Consider the following 26760-nt stretch of genomic DNA (forward strand, 5'->3'; position numbering starts at 1 on the left):
GTGCATATGAATTGGGCATAGACTGAAAATAGTAGTAAGCAGTAAAATACATATTTTTGTGACTAACTACAGGTAGTATTCCAGAGAAGTCAAGAGAGCTTCAAGATCTTTCAGGGCCCTAACAGGCTTTGCAAGCAACTGCCTTTTTTTAGGCTAGTCCTTAAACCGGATCAGAAAGAGATAGGGGTCTCAAAGACAAACCTTCATGAAAATGTGTTGGAATTTCCTGCTGGGCAGGGAGTGTTGGACTACACACCCCTGAGTTTGGCAGGTGACCGAGTTTTGCCCTCCTGTGTTAGGAAGGGGTATCAGGGGAGTACTGGAGAAGCTTGCATAACTGGAGTAAGAAAGTGGTAGGGAAAAAAGATTCAAATCATAGGAAATCAGGAACTGTTGATAATGCAATTCATTTGTGACAACTTTCTTGTGATTACGTATTTTTGCAAGTATTTCTACCCATTTAAATTTAATTGAATTTATTATGTGAACATACTTGAAATCTTGATATATAATGATTTTAAAATTTAATGGAAACTGATTATATTATCTTAATTAATGCTATTAATTGTGAAAAGTATTGTAGGAAGGAAAGGGAAAAGGGTACTTCTGTCTCCTTGTTTAAATTGTGGGCATGTTTAAATAAAAAAATTTCTAAAATCAGCATAAATACTAACCAGATTTGTCATTCTGGTGCAAAAAGCACTCCTGGATGACCTTGTCATCCCTTTTCCTGCTGAAAGTGAGCTTTGTGCATAACACATCATGCTTCCTTGTACTTCTAAAGGAATGAGGAAAATTGTGGAATTATGTTTTATTGCACGAGTAAGTTTACTGTATTACAATGCTCTCTATAGTCCTGGTGTTGAATTTTTACATTTCAGTGAGGACGTGTCGAAGCTGTTGCATAACGTAAACACATAGCTTGAGTTTTTGACAGAGTTTTCTTGGAACATGACATTTTTATGGTTTCCATGTTCCTCCAAGTGTGAAGGCAATTGTGCCCGTTTTTTGTCTCCAAGAGCTGCTTTGTGCTTAGCTTATGTGACTTCGTTTAATATTGTTTGGAGAAATTCTCAGGCTTTTTTCCGTCAGTTTTTGATCTAAAGAGAATTTACGTGGTGTTCATTAGGCTGCAAGACTTTTGCTAAAATTAGGGCTGACTTGTCAGACTTGTGATGCCACCATTTGGTTTGCATTTGCGTTTGCTGTTTCATAAACAGAAGAATTTTTTTAGTAATGCACTTATACTAATATGCAGTTTTTTAATGGAGAATTTGAATTTAATTTCTGCAAAACCCTGGAAAAAGGGCTGATTTTGATCAATAGCGGTGGGTCTGTGGATCTGTTTGTCACAGTACCCACTTAGTGAATTTTTGACCTAGAGTTCTGTTGTCTGGTTGCAGTACAGCTTTGACCCAACTGTGCTGTAGATTTGCCTTGTGCTTGAGAGGGAGCTGTGCTGCTGTGGAGATTATTCTTATGCTGTACTTGAGATGTGCTGCTTTGGAAAATGTGCTGTTGTGTTCTGCGGACCTGGAACTTCTGTCTAACAGGGATTTGCGACTTGTGACTGCATTTGTGACTCACTGCTGGGCTATGGTGGGATAGGTGTAGAAAGCAAAGCTTATGGAAACTCTCATCACTGTGTTTTTAGAACTAAAACTTAAAGCAAGTATTAGTTATTCCTATACTGCATTGTTTTTGACTTTAGACTATGAGTCTGTCTGAATATGTTAACTGCAATGATCAGGAGTGTGGATTTGTCTATATAGACGTGGCATTTCAGGACTGCAATATGTACATTACAGTCTGGTGGGGTTATAATTTCAGAGAGAGAAACATAGTTATCAATTTTATGCTGTTCTTTATGCAGTATTATTTAACAGTGCACAGAGAAATGACTAGTGTGAGTGAAGCTAATATTGTGTTATTTAAATTTTTGAATACCATTAGGATGATGTCATTGCCTTAGATGTGGCATTTTGCACTTGCACTGAGGTGAAAAGTACAGAGTGGGCAGAAGTAGTTGAAAGGCTCATATTCAGTCGTGTGAGAAGAGCAATCAAAGCACTAGTCTTACTATATCAAATTAAAACAGCAAAAAATACAATGGGACACAGCTTAATTTTAATACCAGAAGAACAGCTAATTTTACTTTAAAAAAATTAGATCACTGAGGAGGCTGCTTGGGAATTATTTTAAAAAAGTAATAATAGAAATTGGAGTATTAAATTTTTCTGGGTCGGATTTGGGGAATGAAGTTTTAAACAAGGCGTTAGGGCATATATTATTTGTGAAGACTTCCATGGAGATATAAACCCAAAGCAACTAGGAATACTTAGCTACTTATTTAGGCAATGATTGCGGGGGGGGGGGGAGAAATCTGACTTGTAAACGAAAAACTCACAGTTTATAGAGGGCTGAAATATGCATAATTAAAATATTAAGTCACGGTGAATTATTCCAGCATGAGCCTACTTCTGAATTTGCTTCATTATTTGATTGTGGTGCTGCTGGTGTTGAACTGAAATCAAGACCTTTGATAATTTAATAAATCCAGTATAAGGAGATGAATATGATTAGATATATAACCTCAGTGGTGTTGTGCTGATTTTTAGGTACTTGCAGCAATGCATGTATTTGAATCAAGTATTCTTGAATCACTGTTTTAAAGAATCACTATTTTGCATGAGACCTACATTTAATTTTGTTTTGGACACTTTCTGTTGCATTTTGATGTTACTTGTAGCACACTGATATTCTAAATTGAACAAACTGCAGGTTTTTTTGTAATAACTTACGCTAGGTGAATTCAAAGCATTTAGCAAAGGTCACACAGGAATATAACCTCAGATTCATGAAAGCCTTAGGCTCCTACTTTCAATTTCAGTGACATGTCAGAGGTCACTTAGAAAAGCATCTTTTAGGTAAGACAAAGGAGACCTTTCATTCCCATCTGAGACATCAGCTGGTGGTGCTGTCCAAACAAATTCTTTGTTTATGTGCATCTCATTTACAGTTATTAAATTACGAAATGAAAGCTAAATGCTGTCGTAGGCACTCAGAATATTTGTACAGTCAGATTCTCCATCAGAGCAGGAATTACTTGTTGGAACTAAGTCAGATCAAAATTAAGAGGGTGGGTTTAACACTTGTGATGCTGTAAACAGGACAAATGTGTATATATATATATATTTATCCCTTCAAATGATGTATTACAGAATTTCTAAAAGTAGAATTGCTTGTCAGACTAATTTGTGGACTGACAAATCTTTTATTATATGTGTTTAGAAATTATTTGCTCATTTTGCCTACTCTTGATACTTGTGTTAGAGATGACTGAAGATGTTAGAAGTTCTTGTATATAGCAATATCTTTATCTTAACTATAGTTACAAACCTGGATCGCTAACACATCATAGGTGAAACCAAGCTTTTCTAGTGCTTTGGTAAGAAAATAATTAGCTAACTAATAGCCTATAAATAAATGGAAAAGATAAATTCCTGTAAATGTTCTCAAGATGTTTAAATTTGGAGGAGTATTTGATTTTTAGTCTGCCTTTCAAGAGAAAGAGATTTGTTTTGAGCCTCATTACTTTCAAGTTTTTATCTGAAAGATTTCCCTTTTGGCATTGATTCCAGCTTTTAGAACGCAGGCCACTACTATAAGGAAGACTCAGTTGTGCAAGGATTGCATGGCGTTACACACGCATCTGAAATTCCTTTGGCAAATGGTTATGATATGTTTTAGAGCAGTTGCACTTTTATCTGCTCTTAGCTTCCTGCTGCCCCTTACTGTTACTCTGCAAAGGCAAAACAAACAAACAAAACCAAGAAAACCAAAAGAAACTCATAACTGGATCAGCAGTTAGCAATGCAAAGTCATGTGCAGTCTTAAAATTCTTCATCCTATTTGCGGCTGAATTGTATATTGTACAGCCTGATGAGATGCCTCCCAGAGTCCTGAGGGAACTGGCTGATGTAGTTGCCAAGCTACTCTCCATGATATTTGAAAAGTCCTGGCAGTCAGGTGAAGTCCCTGGCAACTGGAAAAAGGGAAACATTGCACCCATTTTTCAAAAGGGTAGAAAGGAGGACCCCGGGAACTACTGAGGTGCCAGCCTCCCCTCTGTGACCAGGAAGGTCATGGAACAGATCCTTCTAGAAGCCATGCTAAGGCACATGGAGGATGGGGAGGTGATTCAAGACAGCCAGCATGGCTTCACCAAGGGCAAGTCCTGCGTAACCAACCTAGTGGCCTTCTATGATGAAGTGACTATATCAGTGGATGAGGGAAGTCGTCTATCTGGACTTCTGTAAGGCCTTTGACACAGTCTCTCACAACATCATTCTCTCTAAATTGGAGAGATATGGATTTGATGGGTGGACTGTTCGGTGGATGAGAAATTGGTTGGATGGTTGCATCTGGAGGGTAGTGGTCAATGGCTCAATGTCCAGATGGAGATCAGTGACAAGTGGTATCCCTCAGCGGTATTGGGACCAATAGTGTTTAATACCTTCATCAATGACATAGTGGGATCATGTGCACCCTCAGCAAGTTTGCAGAAAACATGAAGCTGAGTGGTGCAGTTGACATGCCTGAAGGACGGCATGCCATCCAGAGGGACCTGGACAAGCTTGAGAAATGGGCCCATGTGAAGCTCCTGAGGTTTAACAAGGCCAAGTGCAAGGTCCTGCACCTGGATTGGGACACACCCTGGTGTCAATACAGGCTGGGGGATGAAGGGACTGAGATCAGCCCTGCAGAAAAGGACTTGGGGGTATTGGTGGATGAAAAGCTGGACATGAGCCGGCAATGTGCACTCACAGCCCAGAAGGCCAATTGCATCTTGGGCTGCATCAAAAGAAGTGTGGCCAGCAGGTCAAGGGAGGTGATTCTGTCCCTCTTTTCTGCCCTCATGAGACCCCACCTAGAATACTGCATCCAGCTCTGGAATCTTCAGCACAGGAAAGATATGGACCTGTTGGAGCAGGTCCAGAAGAGGGACATAAAGATGATCAGGGGCTGGAGCACCTCCCCTGTGAGGACAGGCTGAGAGAGTTGGGGTTGTTCAGCCTGGAGAAGAGAAGGCTCCGGGGAGACCTTATAGCGGCCTTCCAGTACTTAAAGGGGGCCTACAGGAAAGATGGGGGCAATCTTTTTAGCAGGGCCTATTGCAATAGGACAAGCGGTAATGGTTTTAAACTAAAAGAAGGCAGATTTAGGCTAGATATAAGGAAGAAATTTTTTACACTGAGGGTGGTGAGACACTGGAACAGGCTGCCCAGAGAGGTGATAGATGCCCCATCCCTGGGAACATTCAAGGTCAGGTTGGATGGGGCTCTGAGCAGCCTGATCTGGCTAAAGATGTCCCTGCTCACTGCAGGGGGCTTGGACTAGGTGACCTCTAAAGGTCCCTTCCAACCCAAACTATTCTGTGATTCACACCGTGACACTACTGAGCGGTATCCACAGACCGGTATTGACTAGGCACTTGCTAAGCACAGTTGTAATGGTTTGGCCCGGCAACATTTAAGACTCAGCGTCTTGTCTAGGGACCTTTCTGTTTCAATCCATACTGGTTTCTAGCTTTGTCAAAGTCTGTATTGTCATCTTAATTTTTTTTTTTTTTTTTAAGCATGTTGCTAGTTAAAAGATGCATTAAGCTATTGTACTAGGTATTGTATATATGTTCTTTATTTTAGCTTTGAGGGTGAGGTCTTTTTTTGTTTCACTTTTCTTCCTATATGTGTATTTCATTTTGCTGGACTTTAAACCTAATGTAGCGACGTATCTTTTAGATCATGTTAAGCTCTGTAATTGTTTTCTGTAAATAATAGTGAACATTGTGATAAATCACCATCTGCCAGCTCTCCAACAGAGAAAAATACTTTGCATTCCTTTAAATTACCCTCTTAGTATGTTTTATATCCTTTCATTTGACTCCTCCTAGAAAGTAATTTTAAGCTGAGGGCTCTGGAGGCTCTATTGGATGCTCCTCACTCAAGCTAACTCATGAACTCCCTCATCAGTAACAGCAGCTCTGAATTTTCAGGTGTGTCTTTCCTGTATGGAAAAATGCCTCAAGCACAAACCCAAGTCTGGGGATTGCTTCTGATGCCTTTCTTCAGGGAGAATTGTAATTATTAGGTATTATTGTATTCTTTGACTGTAATGATTAAATGTACAATTGTCCACTTATTTTTCAGTAATTGTAATAGGTACTGCTTTGGAAATGAATGTCTTTAAGTGTGGCCCTGCATGTTTTGATTAATGATCTATGAATATTAAAGCATTATCCTGTGAAACCCTGTCCCATTAGGAAGTTATAATTTTGCCTTTTTAGTTATTTTTAATAGGATATGGATTAAATACACCATTCAGTTAAAGAGCTTATTGAAGAGGTAAGATATTTTAAGATTCAGGCTCTTATGCAGACTACACGTGAATATGAAGCCAGCAGAACTGACATAAACATTTTGGAATTAATATTGTAGATATCTTTGACAGCCGCACTTAAAACTCAGTTTCAGTAAATTTATTCTATGTTGTTTTTCTCACTTCTAGATTTAGTTTCATGAAACTTTAATAAGTTTTAATAGATTGCCTTGAAGTTAGGAGAGCAAGGAACTTGAACTGTATTGTCCTGATGATAAGGAGAGTTGGAGCTGTCTCATCCCTGTGTGGATAACTATTACAATTTACAGTCTTCAGAGACTCTTCTCAGTGAGCAGGTGGTGCTTATGACAGTGATAATGCTACAAGATCATTACACACAATTAACATAATTTAACTTAATTTAGAATAGAGCTTTCTGCTCAAGAATGAGAAGAGAAAGAATTGATAGACAAAAAAGGTTTTGATCTTTGTTGTTTATTAGCTGGTATTTGTTTATAGAAAATCATTAGGTGTATGCCCTTTGATTTTTATAGATATATACATAAAGTTGTTTAACCTTTCTCTCACGTGAATTGGCAAGCCACATGCAGGTAGAAATTGTGCATGCTAAGTTTGTCCTTAAAGTGGGGCTTAGACCCCTCTTCTCTTGGGTAGCGGAGTTTAGGGTAACATTGGATGTTGAGAGTAGATGCAGAGTGGAAACTGTAGAGGCCAAAGATTAATTTGATTTCTCTAGTGTCATCAAAGTATTGAGAGACGTGACCCATGACCATCTTTTGGACAGCTAGTTGAGTAATTTAGCATCTTTTGTGGTTTGGGGTCAACTGTAGTAAGGAAATGGTAATTAGTTGTGTGACATTGTTGATAATTACTATCAGTCAGTTACACTGTGCAGTTACCCATTTCATGAGACAGAAAAGTTTGAGTCAAAGACATTAGAATATAAATGTACTGTGGCAGTCTCTCTGTATTGCTGCATACTTAGAGGCAAAAAGCAGATACAGATAGTGTTAACTGTGTGCACCAGTGTTTTAAGAGTTAAATAATATTACTGAGATATTGCCAGTAACCTACCATTCAGGTGTATAACTCAGTAAATACAGAATTCAGTTGAGATTTGGAAGAAATATACATTTATTTAAGAAATCATTGTAGTTTTGTCATGCTGACGATGTCATCCAACAAGTAAGAGGAAAGTGTTTTAAAGTATATGGTTCTAGAAGACACAATCATTTAATAATAATTTAATATTCCTGCTCTCTGAGGCATTACAGCAAGGAGATTAACAATCCCTTCTCCTTCCAGATTTTGTATTTTGTATAATATTAATCCCATGTGTTAAAGAACACTGTGCTGCTAGAGATACCATCTTGCAGATGAAATTGTGTTAGACTACCAGTTTGTTTTAGGTGAAGTTAGTATGGAATCATGAAACCTCTAAAAAAAAAAAAAAAATAAAATAAAGGCTACAGTGCTTGATGTTGTGCTATCACTTAAGATACAAAATGCAGCTTCTCAAGTAGGTAGAACCAATTTGAGAAAGAAAATATGTATGCCTTATCCACCAACTTGATTACTGCAGGATCATCCCTTCTAGTCCTTCCAAGAAGCATATGGAAAGTATTCTATTTCTTATTTGACCAAAGTAGCCTTTTGAAGTTCTTCATCAACATTCGCTGTTGAGTTGATCCAGCTTATTTATTTTGTCTGCACTTGCCCATTGTGTTTCTCCCTTGTGTGCAAATCTGATTGCATCGTGTGTCTCTTCATATCTGTCAACATTGTAAGCCTTGCCCACTCATCCCTTATCTCCTGTAAATGCTCCATTCTTCCTCCCATGGTGTTCCTTTTGCTATAAATACCCTTCATCACCAACATTTGTAGCTGCTGCACTCTTCTTTCAACCTTCTTAGCCATTCTGCCATCATACCCATAAGGAGTTGAGGGGATGATGGATATGGTTGGCAATTGCATTACTCTAATTATAAACATTGTCTATGTAGATGCATTTATAAATGCTTTTATCTCCCCATGCCTGCCTTCTCTTCCCCCATGGGGGGGAAGTCTTGTCTCTGTTTTTATATGGAACAGTATGCTCTAACTGTAATGGAGGCTAATGTAATGTAAACCCTGTATAAGAATACGTTGTTATTATGTAAGGTGTTCTGTCTGGTGTAAACAGGAGCCTCAGCGTTTGCTGTGAACTCTGTGTGTGATGGCAGTGTTGAAGCTAGAATATGAAGTCTTAGGAGGCTTTGAGGTCTGTCACAAATGCTCCCCATGGCTATAACGCTGAAGGAGATAAAAATAAAGATTTAACATGAAAGTGTATCTTAAAACAGCTTTAATACCATAACATGGATATGTATTTGGAGCACACTTATCCTAGCATTTCTTTATGAAGGTACAAAAAACCCCTACAAAGGTGCAGAGGAAAAAACCTACATGATTTTAATTGGACGACACTATAACAGTCCTCAGAAGGGAGTTGTGTTGTCTGGGCATCTCCCTGCCAGTTGGCACTCTCACAGTCACTTGCAAAAAAATACATTTTGTATTTTGAATGAAGTTTTGCTACAATGCCATGTCAATAAAACACAAATGTATCCTGATACTTAGTCAGCATAATCGTAGTTTTTTGAGGAACTGCGGACAGTACAGCTGTCTCTGCGATGAGAGAAAAGCAAGGCTTCAACAGCATCATCAGTACCAAGTGTCCTCTACAGCATTTTGCTTACAAAGAGAGAGAAAGCAGTATTATAATCAGTCTGTCTTGAGGAATGCCGAATGAAAAAGATGATTAATGATTTGGGGTTTTTTTAAACGGTAAAGCAAACTGTTCAGTAACAGGGATTATTAAAGGGATTTAGTCTTAAACATGGACTGCAATAAAATATTGATTTCAACCCTTTTTCCACTCCACCATACTACTGAAAGTTTTCATTAAGGGTTAACATGTACTTTGTCAAAATGAGTCTTACAGGGCAGAACATAGGTCAGTGATAAACTCTAGCTCTATTGTTAGAGCAAGGCTGGAATGGTTCTTGTCTCAGCATCGGAAACCTGTGATGAAACCTGCTGTGAGATCTTCAAACCTGGAAAACACTTAACTGACTGAGAGGGTCAGATAAATTAAAGTGAATAATATTTGATCAGTAGTGATCTTTTCAGGCAGCTGTGGGGTATATAGCTTTGTGTTTAAAAATGGAAAACACAACTATTCACCATGTTTGTTTTCCTAGTTACTACATAACCATTTACATATATTACAATATTTTCAAATTCAGTAGAAGGTCGCTGGTTTTTGAGCCAGTCACAGCAATGCCACAGCGTAACAAAGCTATTTGAGAAAATGAACTCAGCCTGACAGAAGTTGCCATCTGAAAAAAAAAACCAACCCTGCTTTTGGCAGAAGCGTGTCTCTAATTTTATACTGCCGTTGCTACGTAATCTGTACTGTCTTTGAGGAAAGAAAACATCCTTTCAAAATTCTCTTATTAATGTTCCCACACAATATAAAGGAGACTAGTAATCTAAAACATGTTTTCTCTGAGCACATTCTCTCTGAGTGGATCTCAAGAGGTTCACATGCTGTTTAAAATGTATAGCTAGTCTATCTGGTGTACAAAAATAGTCTAAGGACAAGGCAAAAAAAATGAATCCTTGACATGATTTAAGAACATGTATTCACAATTGAGTAAGGAAAGTAAGTAAAATCCTGCCAGAGGGCTTAAACTGGGGTTCTGGCTGATAGCACCACATGTGAGTACTACATGCAGATCACCGGTTTGCTTTTGGCATGTGTTAGCAGCTAATGATGTGTAAGATTTTATCTGTACTTGTATGGCCTAAGTGCGTTTACAGTTTAGTTTCATACTTGTGTTAGTTTTAGCCTCACCAAAACCCCTTTAACAGGCAAAGAGGGCCAAATCTGGGCTGTAAACTTGTGAATCTTTAAGGCAAAATTTGCGAAATTAGCAGCAATCTGGAATATTTGATTGTGGTGAGTGTTCCAAGAAAAAGAAGGAGGAGGAAGGGCTTCTTTAAAGCATACCGCTAAAAGCAAGAGCTTTGGATGACCAGCAGTATTGAAAAAATAGTTTAAACCAAAAGGCCTTGCTTGAGGAGAGACTAAAAGAGAGCTAAAAGCTAGCTACAATTTAGGTAATATTTTCACTTTAATGATCACACCTTTGGCTTGAATTTTAACTGTATATTATCTATATTTTAAACCATCTGTATAATTCATTTCAGTATAAACATTTATAGTGAAAGTGATACGTCAGAACTGAAAGACACTGTATGTCAGCACTCTGGAATAGATTTAGCTACACAGCAAAAGGTGCTATTTTGTTCATTGGCCTATTTATTTTTTGCCTGTTGCTTGGATTGTGGGAGATACTGATTTTTATTCTATCATTCAGCCACCTCCTAGTGGACCTGTTAAAACCTTAATTCAATGAATGCTTACAGGACTAATTCTTCTATTGTTTAACTGTTCTGTTCAGTCACTTCTCAATTCTGTTTGCTAAAATGTGCCCTGCACTTAAGTGTTGGAGACACTTAAGTCTCTCCAATGAACAGCAATTTGAGGATTCTGTTTCTTGAATCTGCTGTGTGTCTAAAACCTTGCCTTCTGACGTTAACTCACATGCTCATATGTTAGCTTATAATGTGCTATTAGCTTGAAAGTTTAAAAAAAAAAAAAAAATGCACAGCTGAGTTGAAAACAGTCAATAATGATTGCTATAACTGTGGCAATATCCAGAGTCTTTCAGAGCCTGGCCCTGGCTGCAGAGCACAGACCCTGTCCGTACCTGCTCTGGAGCACTTGCATTCTGGCAACAATATAGTGGCTACATTGATAGCTCTTTTGTTGTGTTGGTGACAATAACAATATATTTATCCCCATTGAAATTTTAAATTCTCTAGGGCAGTAAGTAAAAATACTGATTCTGCAATGGCCCTTCTAGATTTTAAGAGCTTGGTTTGATAACCAGAAGTTTCATATGTATAGAGATTTGGAGCAGTATAGGGCTGAAAATGTTCTTACAGTCTTATATGTATCTCTTAATCCACAAATATATCTGCTTAGACTTATCCCATTTAACATTACCAGCCTGAGTGGAGTTACATCACTACTTAAATTTCCCTGGGCTGTTGTGTACTTTATTGTTTATCTTAGAATCATTAAGGTCGGAAAAGACCTCTATAATCACTAAGTCCAACCTTCAGCCCAACACCACCAGGCCCACTAGACCATGTTCCCGAAGTGCCACATCAACACGTATTTTGAACACCTCCAAGGATGGTGACTCCACCACTTCCCTGAGCCTGTTCCAATGTTTGACCACTCTTTCAATAAAGAAATTTTTCCTAATATCCAATCTAAACCTCCCCTGGTGCAACTTGAGGCCATTTCCTCTCCTCCTATCAACAAGTTAGTTGGGAGAAGAGACCAACACCCACCTCACTACAGCCTCCTTTCAGTTGTTATTCTGCCTTAATACTTTAAAAAAATTTTTTTTAGCCTCTGTGTTACTTTACACAAATATGAATATAAGAATGAGAATGAATTAAGGAAATACAGCAGAAATTTCTCTTTGTTTTTCCCCATCTAGTTTTTTTAAAATTATTTTTATCAGCCAACATGCCCATGCAGTCTTCTTTCAAATTTTTTTTTTTTTTTAAACTTTTATAAGTGCTTCCCTTTTTCTCCACTGGTACTCTTCCAGATTTGTTGTGCTTTCCTGTCTTCAAACTTTGTCATATCTGTATTCTTTTCTTTTTCAAGGAAGTTAATATGATTGATTCCTTGCCTCTCTATAGGGGGATTTGGGTGCTAATGTAGCTATATTAGTACCTGTTCCTAACGTTTATCATTTGTGGATTGCAATGAATAATAGCAATTTAAAAAACATTTTTGAACCTCTGAGTGACTCCGCTGTAAGACCAACAACCCATCAAAGCCATAGCCTTCCTTCCCTGTCTGTACCTTATGGAAGGAAAGTCGGCTGGTGTATTCAATACACAAAGAAGGGTGACATTAAATGATATTTTAATCCCATGTTAAATCACCACAGGAATCGGTAACTGAATAGGTGACTATTATATGCATTGATACAGCTACCTGAATCCAGGCAGTAAGGATGGGATTCACCTGACCTCATGTGGATGTCTGCAGTGTAGGTATCTCCATCTGATCTGGTTACCCAGATTTCTTTATTATCAGTGGAGAGAGACTGGCAGTTGTGGTGATTCATCTTGTTAGGGATTAGATAACCAGCTAATGAGGTGCACTCTGTCCTGAACTTCCCATTTCCCTGTCTACAGCAAAAGGAGCCTACAGAAACTCAGAGGTAGACACTAGCAGGTAGAATTCATTTAAACCATCTAAAAGTTAGTGGTCAAAAATTATTGTCGTGCCTCTTTGGTCAGTGGAACAAGTTACTATAGGAAGGCAATTTCTTCTCCCCAAAAATAATGTTGATGTCCTCAATGATCTCCATAGTACACCAGGGATTTAGACACTACAAATGCGGAGTTTTGGTAGCTTTTGAAACTGTTTCAGCTAGATTTTTAAAAGGACTTATGGACATAGCCAAATGTAATGTAAAATAATTTAATTTACACTTTCTTACGTACTACTTCTGGAGCTGGCCTTTTCTTCATCTAGTCACTTCATGTGCTTTCTCAAGCAGATTAACAGAGGAACAAAATAATTGTAATAATTATCCTTGGGGGATAAAGCAAGTCTGAATATTTTATCACTTTCAGTCACTTTTTCTGTTAATATGTGTAAGTGAAAATAAACCAGGGCAATGTTAAGTCTTGCTGTCTTTTTATTCTTGTTGGAGGAGTGGTTTGATGACTCATGTTGATTGGGAGTTTTTCCAGTTTTAACATAGCAATTGGGGGTGTTGCATGTTTTTTAAAAAAAATTTTAAGAAAGGCAATCTCTTCTCTCCAGTCTTCTAGTAAAAGAAGCATGAAAAATAACAGCAAAAATAAACAAAAATCTGAAAAAGATCCTGGTTTTAAATGCACATTTTATTTTGTGTTCATGATGTTATTCTACTGCCTTATTCACAAGTTTTTATGGGCAAAACCCGAATTTCTAATGTAAAAAAGCAGATGCTACAGGTTCTCTAAATATACTTTAGGCTTTTAAAATAGGTGTAAATTGTACTCAATATTTCATATTTTTCAGTATATAGGAACCTCCAAAACATGGTTTTAAATGTAAAGTGCTGGGTACAACTCATGGACTTGCTACTTTCTCAGCTGCTCTTGTCATTGCTTAGTTGCTTGTTGGAGTAGAAGGAGCAGTGCAGGGGCGGGGAAGTAGTAACCTGCTTGCTGTCATGTCCCTTTTTTCGGGGGGAAAGGAAAGATGTGTGATTTTCCAGTACATATTCTGGTGACTTGTGTAGACAGTGCATAGAAAAGCACAAGTTGATCTTCCTTAGATATTCAAACTGCTCTTGCCTTCCTTCTCCTAAACAACCAGACATCAGCTCACTTAAGCTGAGCACATTTGCTACATTCAATGTTTTCCTTTGCAAGATTTAGTCCTCGTCTTTTTTTAGTTTGCTTTTCTTCCTACACTCTCCTGAGCTTTCTCATCCTTCTTTGTCTACCGTCTTCAGCTATCTATTTTCGCCTTGGCAACGTACCTTTTCTCCCTCTCAATGTTCTTCCCTTCTCCTTCTCCCAGAATTTTTGCTTTATTTTTCTGCTACTTGATTTTCCTCTGTGCTCAGTGATTTCTGATGGTTTTATTTTCCTCCCCGTGTCTCCCAGCTCTCTCTGTACTCTTTCTTATCTGTTTTCCTTCATCTAGATCTTAATTAACATTTGAAGGTAAATCGGTGATTCTTAAGACTTAACAAAATAATATTGTTTAGAATCGACTTGCAAGGTTAGCTCTTCTTCTTTCCTTATTATGGATATACAGAAGTATCTTATTATGGATATTAAATACCAGGAGCAAATAAAGATTATATAAATCTATTTATATTCTAGGTTTCCTATGAGTAGGGTGGAGTAGTAGTGGCATTTAAAAATACATACAATCTTTGAAGCCTATTTCTTCCACTGAAAGGGAGCCAGGGTGATCATCAGTAGGCTTTGTCTGGGCTAGACTTGCTGGTCCTGTTGAAACTTGAATGATCTGATTTTCAAGCACTTATCTTCTATGACTGTAAACTTAGATACTTTAGGGAATGGTGAGTAGGATAGTGAAACTGGAAGATAAGTTAACTTTCAGTGCTCTTTCATGATGTTTTTTATTTTATTTAACAGAGTTTGCAATTCCCCCCCCCCCCGTGTTTATAAAAAGGGAAATGCTCTAAGGATGCACCGTTTCTCTGAGCCCTCAGTGAAACCTAAAGTAGCAGGTAGAGTATTACCTGCCAATCTGTTTTTTCTTCCCATTTTCTTTTTCCCTTTTGCTGTTTTTATGACTGTCTTCATTGGTCTGGTTTTTAAACTAAAGTTTCTTTTAGTCCCAATAGGGTTTTACTTTTATGAAAGACGTAACTGACACTGTTGGCAATCTGTTCAACATTGTATATTGTTTAAGGGTTCTCTAACAGCTGCCAAAATTAGGATTGTGTTGTTGAAAATCTAAATTTATAGCTGTGTCTTGCCAGCAGTGAAGTCAAGGTATTTTGCTCTGCTCATGTATGCAGGAAAAGACTGAAATGTATAGGAGTTCTAACTTCATGGTTTGAAGAAGAAATTGGCTGGGTATGGACATGTGTAAGTGACACCATTTGCTGACTCGTTATGTGCTAGCCACCAGGGCTCAGACCTGGAGAGGAGCTGGTAGGGTTGCAGGGGAGGAGAAGGCTGAGTGACGTACTTCTACACTTTTAGCGGCATCGCTTGACAGAATCTGCTTCGTACAATGTAGGAGAAGATGGGAAGTAACTAAGGACCATGACTAGCTACTGAATGATGTCACCACACATTTGCAGAGTGGATGGTGATGACTTGCCACCTACATCACTGTGTCTTCACCGCAGAAGAAAGTATTTGCAGCCAACTTTTAGACAAGGCAATACCAGGTTTCTCATGTAATTGTTGAATAAGTGATGGGGAAATCAGATGGAGAAGGGGAGAGGGTGTGAAAAGAAAAAAAGGTAGAGCTAAAAAAAAAAAATCTTGGAAGTGTTAACGTCAAGAGCTGGGCTCGCAGACCGGCAAAGCAGACCGAATTTTTCATCGGCAATAGCTAATTATGATATAATTTAGATGAGACATTAATGAAAAAAAATAAAAGCAGCAGAGATGTAAATAGCTTTACCAATTGCAAGATCAGATCTCATGTCTGGACGGACCTCTGCTTTATATAAATACCTCCATTATTGTTCTTACTTTTAATGCTCTTCTTTCCTATGAAAATATTGTGTGTCTAGCAGCCAGAATTTTTTCTGATAAGATTTTCTAAATTTATTATACTTATTCTTCTTCTCAAATCTTGCAGTAAAAGCTTGTAGATATTTCTGCAGATTCTTTTCCAATAATTTACTGTTGTTGCATATATATAACGTTAGGGTTTTTTTTTTTAAAAAAAGACAAAATCAACATGTTTCATATTAAGTTTCTTCTGCCAGCTGCACACTTCACCTCAGAGATAGCAAAAGCATTGTGTGCAGGTGCCACGATTCAAATCCTTTTCCTTGCAGTAATTGATGTTGGTCTGACAGGCTTTAACAGAGGATTTAATTGTCCTCAAAGAGTTTGTATTGGCCCTTCAGTTGTCTTTTCAACAAGAAACAAGCTGCAAAGAGCATGATGAAGGATGGCTAACTGGTTGGATGTGGACTTTTGAGGTTTGTTGTAATATTGGGAAGGCTGCTGTGAAACAAAGCCTTAATATTTCATTCAGTGGTGCCAGGGATTCCCAGAACCTCGGCTACACAGTGGACATGGACAGGTTTGTTTACACAGGAGTTGTACATTATCCAAATGAAGGAACCATAGGTAAAACCAGAAGGGGTAGTGGATATTATTTGGCGAGTGTGGCATAGTACAGCTGACATCAGTGTCTTGGCTTTGGCAGTTTTAATGGTTGCTGCAGATGCTCCTCCTGCTGTCTTTGAGACGCTGTCATTCCTTCTTCACTAAAATCACTTTTTTGTTTCTCTCTTCCCCCCCGCCCCAACCTCCCCGGTATCCTTCCTTGTAAACAATAAGGAACATCTTAACTGAAGTTTGACAGAAAAAACTCTGTAACTTTCCCAGTGTTCCTGAACAGTTACACTTTGGGTAAAGTGATCACCACGTGGACGCACGTCCCAGTGGGGCACGACTCACTGCTGAAGCGGAGAGGTTTTTGGCTTGCTTTGTGCTCAGGATGACATGTACTTTTTTGATGGAGCTTTTTCTGAGAACTGTTTGTCCTTTTATGAAGCCAGGAAAGGTGAAACAAGTCCTGTCTGCTGTTCTAGAGGAAGAGAGCTGAGAATTTCCTTTACAGCTGAGAATTCAAGGAGTGTAAGAGCCTGATGATCTGCTGGATAAGAAATGTTGAAAACCTTGCAAGAATATTTGGAAAAGCAAGTTACGTAGATACTGTGGTGATGATCACAATATAAAAACTTTGACGGAACACACTGAAAAACATCCTGTGAATATCTTATCAAAATACCTAAATTTAAAAATACTTCTACTATAAGGATTTCTAACTGTAAAATTTGTAACAAAAAGTATAAACATGAAGCTTTTTAGAACAGTGCATAATAATAAAAAGTAAGGCTAAAGAGAAATTCTAACCTGGAATTTAAGGTTATCACAAGTATTCAATAATTGTGACCCAGTTTAATCCTTTTGGGTAAATCACGTAGCTTCATCTCCTAGGAGAGGCAGGAATCTGTGTGTGCAAGATTTTATGAGTCATTACTTTAGACTTTAGAAGGTAACATATGCTTGACTCAGTTTGGATGAATAGAAACCTGTTTTTTCTTAAGACTGGAATTTAATTTGTCATTCTGCAACATTAGAGCAATTTTTTTTTTTTTTTGCTCGAATTTTGAAGAAAAAGCCCATAACAAATGAGTGGAAAAATAATAGTATTTGAAAATTTGAATAGCACTTAAGGCATTTAGGCAAATTGTAGACATGAAAGAAAATGCTGTTATTGAAAGAATCCTAGCATGGTAACAATTGTACACTAGATTGTAAAAGGAGTAAATTAGAAGTATTTCAGACTGAGCAAACCATTTGTCTTGTTCTAGACAAGGTTAGGAAAATACAGCTAACAATTTATTGTGTTTTAACTGAGTAGTAACTTCTTAGATCACTCTGTCTCTATGTACAACTATTCCTATATGAAGATGGTTTTTGCCTAATAAAGGCAGCAGTTGGCAGCCGATTTTGAAGAACAGGAGGATACATTTTAAAATACTTAGTGAATATTTAGGGATTTTTTAATTCACAGGATAGATAAACTTGTAGCAATAAGCTTTCTGTGTTCCAGCAACTGTAACAAATGTTCTCATCTCTGTCCATGTCCCCTCCAAACAAAACCTTTCTCATGAAGGTTAAAAACATATAAATAATAATGTTAATACAATGTAAATAATATAAACAGTATAATATAAATAACATTAATACATATAAATAATAAAGTTAGACATACAAATAATTAGAAAATAACAAATACAGTCATATTTGGGGTTAATAATGTTTTCTTTGGTGAACTTTACTGGTATTTAATCTGACTAGTTATTCAAAAAGCTTAAATTTTGTATTTTTTTTTTCCCTTGAAAAATGGCTTTTTGTACAACCACGTATTTTCCAACAAACATTGGGCAGAGTTGGTTATTGGGCTGAGATGGGAGGAGGGAGGGGAAAAAGCAACAACTTGGTGCTGGGTGTACATCTGGTACAGTGACTGCTGCCAGACCCAGGAGAACTACCAGAATGAAGAATTCCTCTTAATGTCATCTTTGTGTTTCAGTAAGCACTTTTTAAATGAATACTACAGCCTGGCAAAAGATCAAATGCCAGATTATGTCAACAAAGTGTAGTTAAAGTTATGTGGGTGACTTGAAAGAAATTCAAATACATCGTTACATTTAACTGTAATTCTGTTTCCCTGGGTTTATAATGGGCCATTTTTAGAGTTATTGTAGCAATCTTAAGGCTTTTCTTCTTAAATACCTAATGCTTCCCCAAGTTTATCTACAAACTTCCTTCAAAAATTGCCATATATAAACATAAACAAGAAGTTCAAGAATTTGACTGTATTAAAAATTCTTCAGAGGTATTAAGTATGTGACTTAGGCCATATATTTATAAGTTTGGAAACTAAATATTTAAACAAGTAAAAGGCAAATTCGTCTGTGTATTTTTGTATGCTTTTTTCTCTTTTGGAGAAGCAGAAACAAACTTGACCGTCTATTGGATGTTCTCAAGCTTCTGGTTTCTACCCGGAGATCTCCTGCAGTGCCTGTTTCCTTCCTACCGTGTTTCATTCCTTTCTATATCCTGTGCTTTTTCACATCCTCCTTATGGTAAAGATGCCATGAAATGAAGTTTCAAAATTATAGTACTAGTCTTGCTATTTTTCTTGAATAAAATACCATTGTTCAGTAAGTTCTAAATGAATGGTGTTCCATTTTCCTCTGCAAAAACAAGGCAACAGCTACCATTAAAGGTATATACTGTCTTTCAGATTGGCTTTGGCCTCCGTTTTTGTGCATGAGGGCAGTGCTAAACAACTAGCAGGGTCATCTGGATGGAAAACGTCTGTCTGTCTAAGAATTAGGGTAGACTTCTCTTGGGTACTAATGGGTGGTGGCAGCCATTTTGAAGGAAGACAGGTTTTCCTCAGAATGTTTTATAAAAATACTATTTTTCAACCTCCAGCTCAGGTACGGAAAGCTCAGTTTGGAAGGATAACAGTGATATTACTACGAATACATTCTTTAAAAGTACCTGAGCAGATGATTCCAGTAGAGTTTTAAGTATACCAGAAATATGAAAAATCAGTGTTTCTGTATCTCTGAGATCACTAGGAGATCAGATGCAACCTCCGGTTTCTTAAAAAAAAGCCTCAGTATTGTTAACATTAAGTCCACTTAATGTACCTGTATATACTGAGTAAATCCATCTTCTTTTTTATGCAAAGGAAAATGAAATACTTCTTTTCATCAGATTTTTCTCTTGATTTCTGTAAATCGTTTTTTTCTGGGCAGATATTGTCTCCTATTATGTATGCCTGCCGAGCTGAGTGTGAGTGGGACCCAGCTTTAGTTGATGCTTGTGTGTGGACTTGTGGAGTGTATTCAAATGAAGGATCTGTGCTCCCCTCTGTATCTTTTATGCAGTCCCTACTGCTTGTGTGTGTGGTGGGGGAGTGTTTTTTAAAACATACTTTTACGTTCAGAGCAATAACTAAAACATGACTGTGACATAAATGTTTAAAATACTCTAAATTTTGATACTACTGGCTTTTTTATAAGCCCTTTTAGGAAAACAGGGGGTTAGCTTTATCAATTTGAAGTAAACAGGTTTTTTAAATGGTGATTTTAATATTTCAAGTATGGCATAACCTTAAAAATTCTATTGTAATTTCCTCATGCCCTGAGCAGAAATATTATTTAGGATACTGAAGAGGAGTAATAATAAAAATATTAATGTAATCTCCCCAACAGGAGATTGTAAACAGCTGGTTTTGTATCGCTTATTTTTCAGTGAGGCAGTCTCTGGCTTGTGTATCAGCATTGCTGTGAATGGTATGCATAAGTGAGACCTAAAGAAGTCCATAATGCTTTTTTTTCCTTCAAAAGTTTGGTAACATCTGGAAGAACAATTTATTTTAGGGTAATTTTACTCTTTGTGCTTCCATACTACCACATTTAATAATCACATGTTGATCAAATTTAGGCTTGCTCTGTGTTTGTGCCATTTCGAAACCTCTGGTGCCAGATTCCAGCAGTTCACTTTGTAGAACTGTTTCTTATATTAAAAGTAAGTTATCTAAAAGAAATTAAGGAGTGAACCTCTCAAGTTGTGTGTAAATCTGCCTAATTTTGTACTGTGATACCCAGTGCCTCATCAGGAGACTTCTAATTTGTTGCCTTCTTTTGTACTGTCACTTGTACAACAACTATCTAAAGCTCAAAACATAGATCTGTCCACTTAAAATGACGTTAGTAATACCGAAGTTCCTACTGTATTTCATGGTTTCAAGGCTAAAAATTTACTTAGAATGGATTGTTTGGTTAATTTGCTTTGCATAATATTTTCAGGTTTGACTTCATAGGATTTGGGAAGCAGGATTGTTTATTTTAACATTAACACTGGAAGTACACTCAACTTGCAGCAGGGTAAGATTTTTAATAAGCAAAATGTAAGATCCAAGCAGCTGTAGCACTAATCTGACATAAAGAAGGAAAAGACAATGGGGAATAAACTAGGATGGATATTGATGGGGAAGGAGATGTTTAAAGGTACTGTAGAAGAAAGGCTAAAAGCATCTTGAGCTTGTGTCTTATCTTACACGCTGCACAGAAAATGGAAGAAAAGCACTGAACCTGCTAGTTTATGATCAGGCTAGATTAACAAAACATGTGGATGAGCCTACTTATTATTTAAAAACTAGGTATATTTTTCTTGCATCTGTTTAGTATAATATTTATTTTTAAAGGGAAGTATGGAATTTTGTGTGGCAGGGGTTTACATCGCAACAAGTGGAAGGCAGTATGTTTAGCTGCCACTTTGTCTCTTCCCTTGCTCCTAAAAGGGAAAAAAAAAAAAAAAAAAAGCTGTATTAGTTGAGTTCTGCACCAGTGGTTCTCTGTTCAGGATAAATTTAATACGTGCACTGTCAGTAAGATATTTTAATCTTGACAGATGGATGTGTTGTAGACCATCGAGATAATCTGTTTGCAATAGACACGATTAAGTTTTTAGTGAAACAGTGACTTCTTTCAGTTGACTTTGAAATAGTAGTGACTCTGATACCTACCCATACGTCATAGGGAACAGTTTGTGCAGTGTTGTATACCTTGTCCTCACTTCTCCATCTGTGCTTAAGCAGCAGCTAGGGGTTTTTTGTTTGTTTGTTTGTTGTGGAGAACTCTTGGGTTTTTTCTTATTGGTAAAAACAAATAAACAAAACTTGAGGCTAGACCTGCTCCCCTGTTCTTTTTTTCTAGATTGTGTATATATTCCTCAGAGGTTCCCAATTCCCATATCGGATTTTTTTTTTTTCTCCTTCTTTCTCATTATTGAAATAGAATAGCTTCTCTTCTGTGGCTTGTCTGAAGAGTTTCTTACCTTATCCTTTCTGATGTAGTTCATTCTAGATTTGTTGTGGAAACTTTAGGTTTCTTGGAACCTTTGGCGTGATGCTCTCCTACAAATCCCGTTTGAGTTTAGAAACTGCCAGCAGCTCTTTGTAGGGCACTCCTGTCCATTTTTCCAAGCCTCTGGTCTGCTCTTTTTTTTGGCAGAGCAAATTATCTCTTTCTAAAAAGAGTTCCTTTCCCATTTTATCTGATGCCTTTTTCACTGAGCACTAAATGGTTAGTCTTTGGTTTAAAAAATAAAAATAGTGATGATTATGAAGCCATTTTGGGCAGTGCAGAGCCCTTCTGAGCTTGTTTTTTGTTTTCATTCAATTGCAGCTTGAATAATATGGCTTTAGAGACTTAGTGTATCTGCTTTGCTCAGGTCTTGGACGAGAGCCAATTGTCTGCCACTTGCTCTGTACACAATGTAAAATTACTCAAAGTAGGCTGATAACTTGCATAGAACGACTGAGGACTTGGTGACAATGATGCTGCTGCCCATACCTGAATTTGTTGTTATTTTGTAGTCTGGGAAATGTATTGTATTAGCTGCTGCTTCGGGATTTGCAGGCACTAATTTTCATTCATTTTCATCTTCTTTTTTCAGCCAGATGTTATGATGTATTCCTCTGGATGTGGTTCTTCTTACAGTGCCATCTTTTTGTTGCTGCTGAAATTAAGACAGTCCAAAAATCTTCAGTGAGAAAATAAGTGCTTGCTTGCTACTCAGAGGTTCACTGTATGTGTCTGTGCTGATCGATGCAGTTATTTGATTAACTCATAAATGCCATTAAAGATGGTGTTGTTTGAATTGGTAATGGGTGCTGGTCCTGGGTAGCCCAGCATTTACCTCTGTGCCAAAGCACTTGGGGTCAACCGGAACCTGAAGTGTTAGTTCTCTGTCTCAGGTTGGAGGGGCTTGAACCAAGAGGCCTTCAGGAAGAGCTGCTTTGTTGTAAAACTTTTTTTTCTTCTTTTTTTTTTTTTTTTTTTTTTTTTTTTTTTAACTTGGACTTTAAGAAATATTACTGTAATTGGCATTCTTCTGGGCTGTGAAGGCTAGTTGAGTGGCTGGTAGGGTAACCACAATTTGGAGGGTTTTTTCTTTTTATTTGGACTTGGGATGCAATTTGCATGTTCTAATAAATTCTGTAAATGATCCCAGACTTCTAGATATGTAATTTATAAATAATCAAAATAAACAAGTGATAACATTGATGTTTCTGCAGCCATTTTTGTCTTACGGCCTAAAAGACACTGAGTGTAAAACTCATCTGTCTTATTTTGGCAGTATTATTTCTATGATCGGTTTTGAATCAGGAGTGATAACGGTGATACCGGCCTGACCTTGGAGGGGCAATATGGATGTGTAAATGTACAGATTTACTTATAAAAATGAACATAATGGGTCCGCTTGCAAAAATCTCAGATAGCAGAGACAAAAAATAGGTGAATCCCAAATAAGAAAACATTTCAAATTGAGAGGAGAGAAGCAGAGAAGGGAAAGAAATAAAGACCTCAAAACCTTGTGGTGGAAGTTTTACCAACTTGAGGAATGGAACACTCATTAATGATGCTAAAATTTATTTTTCTATGAAGTCTCATTTTATTTAAATTCTTCTTATCGCTACATAAAATAAATCTTTGCTGCCAGTTTGTTGCCAAAAGTGAAATTAAATTATGTGCTGGAATACCATCAGAGAGAAATGTCTTTGTGCATCTCTTGGAGCATCTAGGGACTTCAAGCTGCAGTGAAGCAACGTATGTCTGGGATTTTATTTTTAACATCTTCTAGTTTGTTGTTAGCAATAAAGGATAGTGTAATAATCTCTTGGCATCCATTGAAAAGCCTGACTGGAGGCTTGCTTATGGAATGGATCAGTTGATCACTTTATTCCAAGCTCTGTGGATTTAGTTTTGCCATACAATCCTGCCTTGTTAATATCTGTTTATATAATCCATTTTAAGTTTTAACAGGGTTGGGCATCTTCAGAGGGAATTAAAAAAAATTGTTGGATTATGAGATCGAGGAACATATTTAGTCAGTCAGTGTCAAGGATCTGTGTTAGGGGAAATGAACTTTAGTTTGCACCTCCAAACCGTTAATTTTCTCTCTGTCCAAAAGTGAGGGTAAGCAACAGAGAGCTGCCTTCTAACATTGCTTCATACAGAACAGGGAGGGGAGAAGCAGTGTACTGAACGGATAAGCTTTCTCCACAAAGCTGCCCAAACCTTTAGTGTCCTCCATCCCACAGAAATTTCTGTGGTGTAGCTTTTAGTACTGACAACACAAATGTGTCATTACAATGTGTAACAAAGCATCCTGTTCTTGTTGAACCACTTTGGGTTGGATTATGAGGAGAGAATCCATATGGAATTGCAGGTGTGCTAGTCCTTAAGAAAATGAGTACATCTACTTTCTTTCAACCTGTGTAGTATGAAGTAGTCTATATTCAGAGTAATTTTTTTCTGAATTTTCTTAAAGGCGATCTCTTTCAGAGAAGTATTTTTGCAGTGTTCTGAATGCCTGAATGAGGTGTATCCTGCATTAGCTGGTTTTGATGGCACTGTGCCACTGTTCTTTGGTCTATTTGATCTTTTGCGCTGCCTTCATACAGTTTAAACATAAATGCGTTGGAAGATACTGTATTATGATAACCTTAACATTACAGGATTAGCCTTCCTCCACTTGTTTAAGACAATCTTTAAGTAACAGTATATCCAATGCGTTGCATAATTTGTATGATCAACACCCATGCCATACCTTGCACTAAAAATCTGTTTTAAAGTAACACTGTGATTGTATAGTTGAAAATGAAGAGGAAGTAAAGCTGTTCGTGGAGCCTTTGTGCAGTACAGCATAGTTCTTAGTGATATGTCAGAATTTTTTTTACTGTGATGTGGGTGGGTCCTTCAGCGATCGGGTGGATATTCAGTGTTTTCAGTTCTTAGCTGCTGTGTGGTTCTAAGTCGTACTTTTTTCCAAGTCACCATTTTTCTAAGTCTTGCTTAATAGACATTTTTGAGACTGCATTGAGTACAAAATCAGGTAATTTGGTGTTTGGGGGTGCTTACTGGTGTTTCATCATAGGTTGTGGGGTTGTTTTTTAACTGAAAAAAAAAATCCCAGTACCTCAGGGAGTTTAGTTCCCTCTTGATAGCTGGTGAACTGAGGCACAGAGGGAAAGATGCACCTGGCCTAAATGAGAACAGCTATGGACTTTTGGTAATGAGGTCCAAGAGACTAGATCAGCAAGCTTATTCTCCAGCACGCTGCAGCTCTGGAGCAGCACAGAACCTGAGAGGTTTCCCAGCTGCCAACTTGGACATTCCTGCAGCAGCTGAACTTCTACCTGTGCTGGGGCATGAGTCTGGGTGGGCAGAGAAATCTCCTGGTAGCTGTGACCAGAGGAGCACCTGTTGCCTGGGGTGGGCACTGGTAAAGGAAGCCTTGCATGGTCCTTGCAGTCATATAGTGGAGCCAGTTATGGACAGACTGACATGTCAAAGACATGACTTGAAAGCTCTAAGGATCTACTTGGGATGCGAGGATGGAGATTCTTCTCGGAGGTTTCTCCGGTCAGTATGTTTTGGGAAGAACAGGTGGCATATGCTTAACCAGATGACGATTGCTGCTAACTTGCAACCCTTCCACCAGCTCATAAGGGTGATGAACTCATTCAAGTAGCAATAACAATTTTTTAATTTTGGTAAAAAAAAAAAAATCTAGTTTGTTTCTTCTGTTTTTAGAAATGTCGAGGCTTTGTATCTGAAATATATGCATAAAGAAAGGAAAAATGTCTACATTGAAGCTCTCCCATCATAGAATGGTTAATCCCAAATAGTTGAAGTTTCCTTGGGTTGTAAACAAGTGGACATGGCCTTAACGTTGCACAGGTCTTGCCCGTATTTCCGTAGGTGGCACTACGTTCTCCGGTGAGGACAGGATATCAACATGATGCTTGCATCTGTGACATTATTCTTTGGTTCTTTGGGTGACAGACCTCTTGACTCCAGAGCTCCTGGTGAATTCATTTTTTGGCTGCTTTGACAGGATCTGGTGGGACAGGCGGCAGGGGCACAGGGGCACGTCTGCCGTCGTCAGGCCGGCGGTCCATGCTGGCCCCGGTGAGCCTGGTGGGCGTCTCCGCTTGGTCGTTGCAAGTGCTGGGTGGGTAATTAGTAGTTATTAAAAAAAAGGCAGGAAAACGAGATAGTACTTTTCAAAGTGTAATTGGAGGAAAGTAGAGGCAAGGCACTAAAAAATAAAATCCAGGTATGCGTAGCATTTTCCATGCCTGATTTCTAACCCATGTATGAAAGTAGTGATTTAATACTTCATTCTTTGTGACAAAAATGATTCGAAGAGCCATATTTTTCAGGGCTTTTGATCTGAAGCTTTTCGAGGGTGTCCGATGCTGCTTGGACAACCAACCGGGAAGACAGCCCGTGCCACCGGTCCTTTGTGTCGGTGTTCCCCCCTCAGAAACTTCCCCCCCGCGCACCCGCGGGCGCGGCGGCGGCGGGACTCGCCCGGTAACCGCGTCGGCTCCCGCGGAGGCGAGGCGCCCCCCCCGCCCGCGGAATGGTTCCGCCCGCCGCCGTGCCCCGTCATGTGCGCGGGCCGGCCCGGCCCGCCGCCTCCCGCCTCGTCCCCGCAGAGCGCGGCTGGGCCGGCCCTCGCACAGGCACGGTGGCTGCTGCGGCCTCCTTCCGAACAAAAGGGCTCAGGGAAATAAGATCGTTTGGCTAATAAGGCTTCGGAAAGCGAGGGCAGGCGGTCTCGGTTGTGAATATTTTCTGATTTTTCCAGAAATCAAGCAGAAGATTGAGCTGCTGATGTCAGTTAACTCTGAGAAGTCGTCCTCTTCAGAAAGGTACGGCTGCATCTCTTGCATGAACGACTCATGGTGTAGCATTGCCAAGCAGCGGCGCAGGGCTTGTTTCTTTTCCTTGTCAAGTTTGCTAGCATCGTCTACGTATTGCATGCTGGTGATCGTACCGTGTCCATCGAACCCCTCTTTTTGGTTAAGCTTTGTGCATTTTTGCAGAG

General features: G+C 38.4%; 1 protein-coding gene across 3 annotated transcripts in view; it reads left to right on the forward strand.

Annotated features, from left to right (window-relative positions):
- SRPK2 (SRSF protein kinase 2) overlaps nt 1–26760 on the forward strand; it is a 151196-nt gene that overhangs the window by 27102 nt on the left and 97334 nt on the right. Inside the window, exon 1 of one of the 3 annotated variants that reach the window (XM_086474233.1) lies at nt 26529–26584. The exons of the other annotated variants lie outside the window; for them this stretch is intronic. Coding sequence (XP_086330359.1) covers nt 26547–26584 — 38 coding nt within the window. The 5' untranslated portion in view covers nt 26529–26546. Of the gene's footprint in view, nt 1–26528; nt 26585–26760 lie in introns of those variants that run through there. 3 annotated transcript variants of the gene reach the window in all.

The sequence above is a fragment of the Leptosomus discolor genome, chromosome 1 (genome assembly GCF_034619465.1).
Source record: "Leptosomus discolor isolate bLepDis1 chromosome 1, bLepDis1.hap2, whole genome shotgun sequence".
Lineage (NCBI taxonomy): Eukaryota > Metazoa > Chordata > Aves > Leptosomiformes > Leptosomidae > Leptosomus > Leptosomus discolor.